Below are 13,229 nucleotides of genomic sequence, written 5' to 3'. Positions count from 1 at the left end.
AGTGCACCACCACACCTAGCTATATTAAAATTATTTTTGTAGAGAGGAGGTCTTGCTCTGTTGACCAGTCTGGACTCAAACTCCTGACCTCAAGTGATCCTTCTGCCTTGGCCTCCCAAAGTGCTGGGATTACAGACGTAAGCCACTTCGCCCAGCCCACCATTTTATTTTTGTGAGTATACTGTGGGTTTATGTTTATAAATTGGGTGGGGAGAAGATCCCCTTGCTTCTTGAGATCATTTATTTACCTTTCTTGCTTAGAAAGGTAAATAAATGGTTTGAAAGTGCTTATTGGAGGGTAGTTTTTTTTTTTTTTTAATGGAAAGTGACTCAAAAGTGAAGTCTCAGTTCAAGACCTTTTTTTTTTTTTAAGTCTTACTCAAAAGGAAGTGAGTATGAGGTGAATTGCATTAACCTAAAGTACTGTGCAGAGATGAAACTTAAAGCAGGAAGCAACATACCATGAATGTACTGCAAGGGAACACATTTGTGTCATGTGAAGAGACATGACAAAAACAGCCCTCCTTAAATTATTTGTGGCAATAGTTATCACATTCATTTTAATTTTGCCGGAATATTTCAAGACACCGAAAGGTGAGTATATAATTGTAATCTAGCTTTCCTTTCTTAATTTTAAAAAATTAGTGTCAGCTAGTGGTTACAGAAAAGATCCTCTTTCTGGACACATGCTGCGTAGGCTGAAGTTCTAGATCTGAAAAATTAATAAAATAAAACAAGATTGCAATTTTAGTTGACTGTTATATAGTACAGTAAACCTAATTCATAGTACTTAATTATCATAGCTTACCTAAAAATGAAAATATTTAAAATCTGTAGTCTAGATTTCAGACATTGAGATTACAATAATTGCATCATGATTTTGCTCTTTGAAACTCTTTCTTCAAAATAGATTTTTTTTTTTTTTTTTTTTTTGAGATGGAGTCTCACTCTGTCGCTCAGACTGGAATGCAATGGCCTAATCTTGGCTCACTGCAACCTCCGTCTGCCGGATTCAAGCAATTCTCCTGCCTCAGCCTCTTGAGTAGCTGGGATTACAGGTGCCCACCACCACACCTGGCTAATTTTTGTATTTTTAGTAGAGACACGCTTTCACCACGTTGGCCAGGCTGGTCTTGAACTCCTGACCTTGTGATCCACCCACCTCGGCCTCCCAAAATGCTGAGATTACAGGCTTGTACCACTGCGCCTGGCCCAAAGCTGCTTTGAGTATGCTTTTACATTTTGGAATTCTTTAATGAAGAAAGTGATATTTATTGTGTTAAAAATGCTAGAATTCCCTTTACTACAACTATTTCACACAGATAATTTACGGTCACCTTTTAACAAGAAAAAGCATTTATATATTTTGAAAATACAATTAAAATAAGGTGAGTGGAAATTTAAACAGGTGTGTGTATGTATTTGTAACTGGAGAAAAATGGAACAAAATTAACTTTGTGAACATTTCAGAAAATTGTGGTATAATTGCTGGAACCTAGATTAGGAAAATAAATAGGTATAAATTTAAACTATTTTGATATGTTAGCAAAGGACTTGAAAATTTATTAATGTGAGTGTTCGGATGGTAATTGTGCTCCCTAGCATTTAATAAGAAGAAGAGGGGAAAAGAAAAGGCTGTATTCTATCATTAAATAGTCTTTATATGAATTTGATTAAAATCAGAGAAAAACTCATATCTGATGATTTGCTGCAATGAATATTTATTGTTGCATATATGTAATGCTAAATAGCCAGATAAAAATATTTTTGCTAATTATATTTGATGACATATTTCAGTGATTATTTGATGTTGCATTTACATGATGCTAAGTAGCGAGTTAAAAATATTTTTGCTAAATAAACACTATGACTACAATTTGGTTTTCTGGCATTATGTTACTTAGATGAAGCAATCATAGCACATATTTTCAGTGCTTGATTCCACTGGGTGAAAATGTGTTATAAAGAGAATAATTAGAATAAAGATAATCTATTTTTAAGATATTGTGGGCTGAGAGTAAGCTCATTTAATAGTTATCCGGAGTAGGTTCTATCTATCTTGCTAGCTAGCTAGCTATCTACACCTAGCACCTCTTAAAAATCAGGTTGGATCTAATAAAAACCAGGTAATCATCCCAAAAATGACTTAATTAACTATTGGTTAGTATTTTATGAGAACTGGTACTACAGGAGCGTGTTAAAGGTTTTCATTTTGGGGCAGACACGTAGTTCTTTTAGTTTTTGTTTCTCAAAGTGAGAAGCATGGCCTTCTGGGGCAGTGGTGAGCAGAAGGAAGATAGATGAAGCACAGAGAAATTCTTAGTGGGGGACAGATGGGAGCCCCTTCTATTGGTGGGTAGAAGAAAGAGCTCTTATAAAATCCATCTTAGCCAAACTTCCTTGGCCTAATAGTAATGTGTCAGTTCTTCTTCATCTTGTCAATAATCAGCCATCATTTATAATGATGTTTGTTCTCTTGCTTTCAAAACTGGTTACATCAGCTCCCAATACTACCTTTACTGCCTTCCCAAACTTAAAATAGCTGTTTCTCTTCTCCTGGTCCAAGAACAGCATAGATATTACTCCAAACTCTTTCTGGGTTGATGGATTTTTTTTTTTTTTCTAAAGACACAGGGTCTTCCTATGTTACCTAGGCTGACTCCTGGGCTCAAGCAATCCTCCTGCCTCAGTCCCCAAGCAGCTGGGACTACAGGCACATACCACCACACTCAGGTGGATTTATTGGGGAATTTTGTTTCAAAGGAACCCTACTTGGGGCCAACAAACAAAAATGTTCAAAAACCACTGTCTTCTTTTACATTATTTAGTGGTAGAAGGAATTTTGCACAGAGCTGCCATAAACAAAAAGTTGATTACTAGGCAAAATGTTATACACATGTAATTGTGTAATAATAATAAAATAATAATAATAAAAACCATTATATTTTTATAATGGTCTATGGATCACCAGGAACATCTTTTTAAAGCCTCATTTAATATAGTCCCATATTGATTAAATGAAGAAAACTTGGACATCATTGTCTTGGTTTTTAAAAATTAGTTCTTAATCACAATAATAGTTGACCTATGAAATGAGTTAAATTGACAACTAATACTAAATAAAATAGCTGGTAAAATTATTTGATGGTAAGCTAGGAGTGTTCTCGAAGTGCTACAATTAACCTTGTGAAATTCACCTGCCTACTCTTACTCCATTAGTTTCTTGTCCTTTTTTCTCCCATTTTTTCTCGTGTTCTATTCACTTTAATTTCTAAGATAAATATTATAAAATAATTTTTACTTATAAATTATTCACTGATACCCTGTCTTTAACATGTCAAATGAATTCAAAAGGAATCTTAATGAGGAATAATATACTCATGAGGTTTAATAGATTTGATTTCAAAATAATAAGCCCTCTGAAGTCCTAAGTTAAAAATAAAGCACCTTGTTTGATCATTTTTCATCAAGAATGTGTCTGAGTCTCTGAGTAATTATTAGTAGGAATATTCCGTTATCACAATTACACAGTATAAGCTATTTAGTCTAACTTTACCAAAAAAGGGAGCAACTTCAACACTGTGTGAGACTTATAATGGGTTTGCATTGGGTATGCACTACTAGCAAGATAACCTATTTTACAGCAGTGTTTTTTAACCTTTCCATTTATTTGAAAGGCAGCTAAGATATAGTAGTTAATATAATGGTTTAATGCATTTATATTAACATGTAGATAATGGAGATACAAAAGGGAGTGGTGGATATATTTTGATTCAGAGCTTCTTGCAATTAAGGGAGCTAGCTTACTCTCAAATAAGAGACTTTCCAACCTGTTTTTGTTGGACTTACAGTGTTTAAGAGAGAACTTGGCTAACCCTCATGTAAATCCCAGTGATCTTTTATTTATTTATTCTTTCACCTGTGCTAGAAACCTGGGGCTACAAAAATGAAAGGAAACTCTTCCATCAAGGAGTTTTCAGTTGGGAGGAAAACTGACTGGCAAACAACTAAATAAAATACAGGAATTAACTAAAACAGGGATGTAAACAAGATGCAACGGGAACATAAATATTGCTTCCACGTCAGTCTTTGGGAGGACGTTCCTTGTATTTCCATTTGCAAAGAGAAATAAATAATTGTCAGAGTTGGAATGATCAGATCACCTATCTGCTTGCAAAAGCACTCTTCAAGAGAAGAAATGATGACGATTGTTAAATAAAATATTCTCATATCAGTGTATCACTAGTTCCTGAAAGTGGCAATTGCAGTGAGTCACACAAGTGTACTCCCAGTGATTTGTGGTGATACAGGATAGGAATAGCACAGACGAGGCTGGGTGCGGTGGCTCATGCCTGTAATCCCAGAACTTTGGGAGGCTCAGGCAGGTGGATCACCTGAGGTCAGGAGTTCAAGACCAGCCTGACCAACATGGTGAAACCCCGTCTCTATTAAAAATACAAAAAACTAGCTGGGGCCAGGCGCGGTGTAATCCCAGTACTTTGGGAGGCCAAGGTGGGTGGATCACTTGAGGTTAGGAGTTCAAGACCGGCCTGGCCAAAATGGTGAAACCCTGTCTCTACTAAAAAACTAAAAATTAGCTGGGCATGGCAGTGCACACCTGTCATCCCAGCTACTCTGGAGGCTGAGACAGGAGAATCACTTGAATCCGGGAGGTAGAGGTTGCAGTGAGCCGAGATTACGCCACTGCACTCCAGCCTTGTGGACAAAGCGAGACTCCTTCTCAAAAAAAAAGACAGAAAGAAAAAGAAAATTAGCTGGGCATGGTGGTGGCGTGTACCTGTAATTCCAGCTACTCTGGAGGCTGAGGCAGGAGAATCGCTTGAGCCTGGGAGGCAGAGGTTGCAGTGAGCTGAGATCACCCCATTGCACTCCAGCCTGAGTGACAGAGCAAGACTCTGTCTCAAAAAAAAAAAAAAAAAAAAGAATAGCATAGATGAAAACACCTCAGACCTAATTTTATCTAGCTGTTTTGACTTCCTCACTTTCTTTTAAGAGCCAAACTGACATAAACTCTGTTTACCAGCTTTCATTTCCCCTTCTATTTCACACTTTGTGATGGAAATGGTGGTATAATGAACAGTGAAATTGAAGAAAACAAAGGATAAAGGAACTATAGGATAAACTGAGATAATATGAGCATATGTTCACAGTGTTTAAGTCTATATTATAATGACCACCACATCAAGGGTAATTGCAATTAATTTCCTGTAAGTGTTATTCTAGTTCTCAAAAATGAATGCTCTTTTTCTTATTCATAAATATTTAATCAGTAATCCCCAATAAGGCCATATGACTATTTAAACCATTTTTTTTATTTTAACAAATACATTTACATGTGCCAGTAATATGCCAAGTACTTTGACATATATTTTACAAAATAATAGTTCACTGTAATGTATCAAATGTTTCTACTCACTCATGGTGCAGCATCATTCTCAAGAGAGAAAGTTCTGAAAATCTTTAGAAAGAAGGAATAAAACTAGATGGATAAACATACTTTGTGGTAAGATTTTGCTTCTTTTTTAAAATTTTTATTTATTTATTTATTTTTGAGACAACATCTTACTTTGTCACCCAGGCTGGAGTGCAGTGGTGTGATCTCGGCTCACCGCAACCTTCAACCCGTGGATTCAAGCCATTTTCCTGCCTCAGCCTCCCGAGTAGCTGGGACTACAGGCACGCACCACCATGGCCAGCCAATTTTTGTATTTTTAGTAGAGATGAGGCTTTGCTATGTTGGCCAGGCTAGTCTTGAACTCCTGATCTCAAGTGATCCACCCGCCTCAGCCTCCCAGAGTGTTGGGATTACAGGTGTGAGCCACCACACCCAGCCATATTTTGTTTCTTATTGAATTTTCTGAATCATTACAGTTTTAAAATGGCCACTAATGGACACGATATTTTCATGTATATATTTTAGGCACTATGTGTTGGCAAAAAAATGTGTTAAATATAATGCTTTTCATCACTTTGACAGAACTGGCTTTATTCTCTAATCTGTTAGATTGCAATACCTACCAACAACCCTTGCTTAGGGTGCTTTTTAACTGCTTGTTTCGTTGTTTTGGTGGATAAATCCTCTCTTACTATATCTCTTTTGCTTTTTAATTTTTTAAAAAAATTTTTTAAGAGAGACAGGGTCTTGCTTTATGGCTCAGGCTGGACTCTAATTCCTGGGTTCAAGTGATCCTCCCACCTCAGCCTCCTGAGTAGCATATCTTTTTTGCTTTAATAGAAAAAAAAGACTTTCTCTAAAACATTCATATGGCGATATATCTTCCCCTTACACTGTTCTGTTTCTTTTCTCTTATCACTCATATTTTATCACCTATGTGATTTATTTATTATGCATTTTTAAAAATTATCTGATTTCTCCAAATAGAATGTAAGCTCCATGAAACCGAGGTTTTGTCTGCTTTGTTCACTGATGTGTTTCAAGCAGTTAAGAGAGTGTCTGTCATATTAGGGGCACTCAATGAATATCTGTTGAGGGAGCAAACATGCTGAATCATACTGTTAAGGAAATCAAAAGAAAACCTTGAAGGAGGCATTTCTGATCTGACATTCATAAACATCTTGTGATTTAGGCAGGCCAAGTGTTATCCTCATATTTTTGAAAGATTAAATTTCATCACAGACCTAGAGATTTTAGGTTGTGCTAGCGTGTGAAGTTTATTTTGCAGAATATTTTACTTGAAAGATATGTGTCTTTTTACCCTGAGTCATTTTCCTGCCATTTTCTTTATCTGCAGGGAATTTCATAATATTCATTTACTTCTCTTATTTTGACAAGTAAAATGAGCAGTCTCCTATGTCTCAAACCTGCCTTTCAAATATTGTTATGGTATGTTAAAAGTTATCCCAAACTTTGCTCCCTTCCTCCAGCAAACATTTCAAATGGTCTTTCCCAAATATCCTATGAATAAATCCATAGTCCCTTGCTCCTGATCTGGCTGACACTACAGATATATCACTCATACACAATGTGATATATTTTTCCCCCTTTTCTGCTCAATATTACCAGAGAGCCTTCAATGATTGGCCCCCAAATTGAAATATAATCTAGTTTTTGCTATTGAAGTGGATAATCTTTTTGAGTTTATTCCAATCTTTTTTTTTTTTTTTTTTTTTTTTTTTTGAGACAGAGTCTTGCTCTGTCACCCAGGCTGGAGTGCAGTGGTGCGATCTCAGCTCACTGCAACCTCCACCTCCCAGGTTCAAGCGATTCTCCTGCCTCAGCCTGCCAAGTAGCTGGGATCACAGGCGCCCCCACCACGCCCGGCTAATTTTTTGTATTTTTAGTAGAGACAGGGTTTTGCCATGTTATCCAGGCTGGTTTCAAACTCTCAAGCTTAGGCAATCCACCCACCTCAGCCTCCCAAAGTGCTGGGATTACAGGCATGAGCCACTGCACCCGGCCTATTCCAATTGTTAAAGAGGGCAGACCTGTGACCAAAGGAAAACATCATATGTTAATGAACGTCTCTGTAAATTAGGCAGCTAACCCATAAGATCTCTCCTATCCTGGCAGCTAATATTTTTAAATTGCTGAATTATGCTATAGATAGCTAATAATGTGAAAGATTTTTAGAAATAATTGACTATGTTTTTAACAGGTATAATTTACATACAATAAAATGGAAAGCTCTTTTAAAAAAGACTTTTATTTTAAGCTCAGGCCTACATGTGCAGGTTTGTTATATAGGTAAATGCATGTCACCGGGGTTTGTTGTATGGATGATTTCATCATCTAGGTATCGAGCCTAGTACCCATTAGTTATTTTTCCTGATCTTGTCTCTCCTTCCACCCTCCACCCTCTGGTAGACCCCAGTGTCTGTTGTTCCCCTCTATGTGTTCTCATCAATTAGCTCCCACTTATAATTGAGAACATGTGATACTTGGCTTTCTGTTCCTGTGTTATTTTGCTAAGGATAATGGCCTCCAGCTCCATCCATGTTTCTGCAAAGGACATGATCTCTTTCTTTTTATGGCTGCATAGTATTCCATGGTGTATATAATACCACATTTTCTTTATGGAAAGATCTCAAGTGTTCAGTTTCATGAATTTTGACATTCGTGTGCACCTATGTAACAACTGTCATGTACCAGATACAGATTTACCTCTCCCCAGTAAAGATTCCTCTGGCTCGGCTGGGCATGGTGGCTCATGCCTGTAATCCCAGCACTTTGGGAGGCCAAGGTGGGCAGATCACTGGAGGTCAGGAATTAGAGACCAGCCTGGCCAACATGATGAAACTCTGTCTCTACTAAAAATACAAAAATTAGCTGGGCGTGGTGGCACGCACCTATATTCCCAGCTACTCGGGAGGTTGAGGCAAGAAAATCACTTGAACCCAAGGGGCGGAGGTTGCAGTGAGCCAAGATGGCACCACTTCACGGCAGCCTGGGTGAAAGAGTGAGACTCCATCTCAAAAAACAAACAAACAAATAAACAAACAAAAGATTCCTCTGGCTCTTTCTTTTCAAATCTCCTCCAGCATCCCCAAGGCAACATTTGACCTGTGTCACCATAAATTGGTTTTGTCTCTTCTTCTATTTTGTGTAAATGGACTCATCACACAGTAAATATTTTTGGTCTGGCTCCTTTTTTTTTTTTTTTTTTGAGACGGAGTCTCGCTCTGTCACCCAGGCTGGGGTGCAGTGGTGCGATCTCGGCTCACTGCAGCCTCTGCCTCCTGAGTTCAAGTGATTCTCCTGCTTCAGCCTCCTGTGTAGCTGGGACTACAGGTGCCCACCACCATGCCTGGATTTTTAAATTTATTTATTTTTTGTATTTTTAGTAGAGATGGATTTCACCAAGTTGGCCAGGCTAGTCTTGAACTCCTGACCTCAAGTGATTCGCCCGCCTTGGCCTCCCACAGTGCTGGGATTACAGGTGTGAGCCACCGTGCCCAGCCTGGTCTGGGTTCTTTACTTAGCATGTTTTCGAGATTCATTCATGCTACTGAGTGATTGAGTAGCTCCTATCTTTTTGTTGCAAAGTACTCCATTATATAAATACACAATATTTGTCCCTTTATCTATTGGGTTATTTCCAGTTTGGGCTATTATAAATATGCTGCTATGAACATTATTGTACAAATGTTTGTGTCAGTATATGTTTTCATTTCTATTCAGTAATGCTCTAGTTGTGGAATACCTGGGTGTCTTAGTCACCTTGGGCTGCTATAACAAAGTGCTGTAGACTGAGTAGCTTGTAAACAACAGCCTTCACAGTTCCGGAGGTTGGAAGTCCAAGATCAGTATGCCAGCATGGTTGATTCTGATGAGGGTCCTCTTCTGGGTTGCAGAATGCTGACTTTTCTTTGTATTCTTAGAGGATGGAAAGATAACTAGTTACCTCTCTGGTCTTTTCTTATAAGGGCACTAATCCCATCCATTAGCTCTCCACTCTCATGACCTAATTACCTCCCACAGACCCCACCTTCAAATACCATCATATTGGAATTTTAGGAGGACACAAACGGTCAGTCCATTTCGCTGGGTATGTTTAATTTTACAAGAAGCTGCCAAATGTTTCTCTAAAGTGGTTGTACTAGCAATATTTCTAGTAGCAAAAAATTCTCATTTTCTCTAGTTTATATTTAATATACTGAATCAATAACACTTAGAATATGTATAGTCAAAGAAATAATCCACATTTCTTCCAAAGTTCCCTGACAACTAGTTAATGAGGTCTTGGGAAAATGTTAGTTGACCTAGAGTAGCCTCTGCTATGCCTATTATCTGTCAAATAATGAAGATTTTAATGTAAGTTTTCACTTATTTGTAGAGGTCAACAGATAGTTGAGATTTTTTTTTTCTTTCAGTCATACCCTGAAAAATACTACTGGCACAAAATATCTAAAAATGTGAAATAAAATGTATTTAAAACTTTAGAAATGTAGAGTTGAACTGATAAGACAGTAAGACTCCTTGGAGGCAGAAAATGAGTAGGAATTATAAATACATATGGGTAAGCAAGAGTGAACAAATTAGTGCCTCAGGAGCATCTGCAAATCTCTGGTGGCCTGGAATTTCAGTTTCACTGGGTCATATGTCAGGAGACAGAAGTCAAAGTCTAAGACTGAGATATGACTGAGATACTAAAAAGTGATATGTTCCATAAAACAGTAATCTAGCACAAATTATGTCTGGTTTTGAGGAAATTTGTCTGTCTTCACTTTGGCTATGGGTGGAGAAAGGAAGAAGAGTCCTTTGAGAGTCTGTAAACACAGCTGGCCATAACTTGGATGTTGAGGATCGTTACCTGTGAGGTGTGAAAAGTCCAATCCAGGAATGTAGTTAAAGTCACTTTGGGTTAATGGTGCCATTAGACACTCACCAGAGGAAAACACCAATCCTCTCTGGAGGAAAACATCTTTACATCATTCCTCAAATAATTTCCCAAAGTAAAATTCCGAGGAACAATAGTTATTATCAAAAATCATAAAACACATGAAGACTCAATGGACAAGAATCAACAGAAACAACAAACAGCAGAATGGGATCTTCAAAGAATTCAGATATTGGAATTATGAGATATAAAATAGAAAATATTTAGTTTGTTTCAGTACATAAAATATTACATCAAAAATATGAGTAAGCACAGAAGAATGTAATTAGACTCATTTCACACCATGTACAAAAACCAATTCAAAATGGATTAAAGACTTGAAGACCTAAACTGTAAAACTACTAGAAGGAAACATAGGGAAAAATATCTATGACATTGTTCTGGGCAATTATTTTTTTGGTTATGACCCATAAAACAGGCAACAAAAGCAGACATATACAAATGAGATTGTATCAAACTAAAAATCTTCTGCATAGCAAAGGAAATAACCGAGTGAAAAGAAACCTACGGAATGAGAGAAAATATTTGCAAACCATATATGTAAGTGTTTAATATCCAAAATATATAAAGAATTCAGACAATGCAACAGCAAGAAAATAACCTGATTTAAAAATGGGCAAAGGACACTGAAGAGATATTTCTTTTTTACTTTTTTCTTTTTTCAATTTTTTCTTTTCTTGTCTTTTCATTTTTTTTTTTTTTTTTTTGAGACAAGTTCTCACTATGTTGCCCAGGCTGGAGTGTAGTATGGCTCACTGCATTCTTGACCTCCAGGGCTCAAGCGATCCACCCATCTCAGCCCCCTGAGTAGCTAAGACTACAAGTGTGGGTCACCATACTGGCTAATTTTTAAATTTTTTTTGTAGAGATGGGGTCTCACTATGTTGCCCAGGCTGGTCTCAAACTCCTGGGCTCAAGCAATCCTCCTGTCTTGGCTTCCCAAAGTGCTAGGATTATTGTTATCAACCACTGCATCAAGCTGACATTTCTTGAAAGAAGACATACAAATGACCAATACATATATGAAAAAATTCTCAACATCACTAATCATCAGGGAAATACAAATTGAAATTTTGTGAAAATACAGTGAAATATTATCTCACACCTAAGATGGCTGTTATCAAAAAGACAAAAGATAACAAGTGCTAGTGAAGATGTGGAGAAAAGGGAACCCTTGAACATTGTTGTGGGAATGTAAATTAGTACAGCCATTATGACAGACAGCATAAAGGCTTCTCAAAAAATTCAAAATTAGGCTGGGTGCGGTGGCTCACACCTGAAATCCCAGCACTTTGAGAGGCCAAGGTGGGCAGATCATGAGGTCAAGAGATCGAGACCATCCTGGCCAACATGGTGAAGCCCCGTCTCTACTAAAAATACAAAAATTAGCTGGACGTGGTGGCATGTGCCTGTAGTCCCAGCTACTTGGGAGGCTGAGGCAGGAGAATCACTTGAACCTGGGAGGCAGAGGTTGCAGTCAGCCGAGATCATGCCACTTCACTCCAGCCTGGCGACAGAGTGAGACTCCATCTCAAAAAAAAAAAAAAAAAAATTCAAAATAAGAACTACTAATGAGGCACAATGACATGCACCTGTAGTCCCAGCTACTTGGGAGGCTGAGTTGTGAGGATTGCTGGAAGCCAGGAGTTTGAGAGCAGCCTGGGCAACATAGTAAGATCCTGTCTCTTTAAAAAAAATCAGAACTACCATATCGCCCAGCAATCCCACTTCTGGTTATATTTGAAGGAAAGGAAATCAGTGTGTCATAGAGATCTCTGAAATCCCATATCCACTGCAGTGTTATTCACAATAGTCCAGATATGGAATCACTCTGAACTCCCATATCCATTGCAGCATTACTCACAATAGTCCAGATATGGAATCAACGTAAGTGTCCATCAATGGATGAATGGATAAAGAAAATGTGGTACATATACACAAGATAATACTATTCCACCTTAACAAAGAAGAAAATTCTGTCATTTGCAACAATATGAATGAATCTGGGGAATACTGTGCTAAGTGAAATAAACCAGGCGCAGAAAGAAAAATGCCACATGATCTCACTATATATGGAATCATAAAGAGTTGAACTCACAGTGGCAGAGAATAGAATAGAATGATGGTTACCATGGACGACAGGGTGGGATGAGGGGAATGGAGAGATGTTGGTCAAAGGATACAAAATTTCGTTTACACAGATGAATAAGTTCTGGAGATCTATTGTATGGCGTATTGACTATAGCTAATAATAATGGATTATATATTTGAAAATTGCTAAGAGAGTAAATGTTCTCACCACACACAAACGAAAATGGTATGTGAGTGATGGATATGTTATTAGGTTTGATTTAATCACCTAACAATATACGTATCTCGAAACATCACATTGTATACCATAAATATATATATAATTTTTGTTAGTTAAGTATACTTTAATAAAACTTGGGGAAAGGCGTCTGAAAATGTATAAAGTTTAAAACAAAATGTAAGGTACTATGATTGGGAAAATAGCAACAATTCATACACACAAAGTTAATAGGGAGGACAAACAGAGTCGTTTATTCCCCCAGCCTAAAAATAATATAAAACAAATTTGTGGGGAGATCCAATACTCTGCCACATTTTGTGATTCTAAAAAACAATATAAGCAAGGAACAAAGACTATTAAAAGTTACCAGGCAGATTTGAAAAAGAACCAACTGGAAGTTCTAATTGTGAAAAATACAATAAATTAGAAATGCAAGGAATGAAATGAATGGATTAGATGCAACTAAATAATGAATTAGTGAACTGGAATAGAGATCTGAAGAAATTACCTAGAACACAGAACAGAAGTTAAGAGACATG

The 13,229-nt window shown here is 37.3% G+C and overlaps 1 protein-coding gene across 1 annotated transcript in view; it reads left to right on the top strand.

Moving 5' to 3' along the window:
• Nucleotides 1–407: 407 nt before the first annotated feature.
• Nucleotides 408–13,229, top strand: part of TMEM156 (transmembrane protein 156) — a 63,975-nt gene continuing 51,153 nt past the window's right edge. The window contains exon 1 of the mRNA XM_054553440.2: nt 408–594. Within this exon, the coding sequence (XP_054409415.1) occupies nt 507–594 (88 nt within the window). The 5' untranslated portion in view covers nt 408–506. The remainder of the gene's footprint in view (nt 595–13,229) is intronic.

Source organism: Pongo abelii, chromosome 3, assembly GCF_028885655.2.
Source record: "Pongo abelii isolate AG06213 chromosome 3, NHGRI_mPonAbe1-v2.0_pri, whole genome shotgun sequence".
Classification (NCBI taxonomy): Eukaryota; Metazoa; Chordata; class Mammalia; order Primates; family Hominidae; genus Pongo; species Pongo abelii.
The sequence above is the reverse complement of the archived record's forward strand: the minus strand, read 5'-3'. Positions and strand labels throughout refer to the sequence as shown.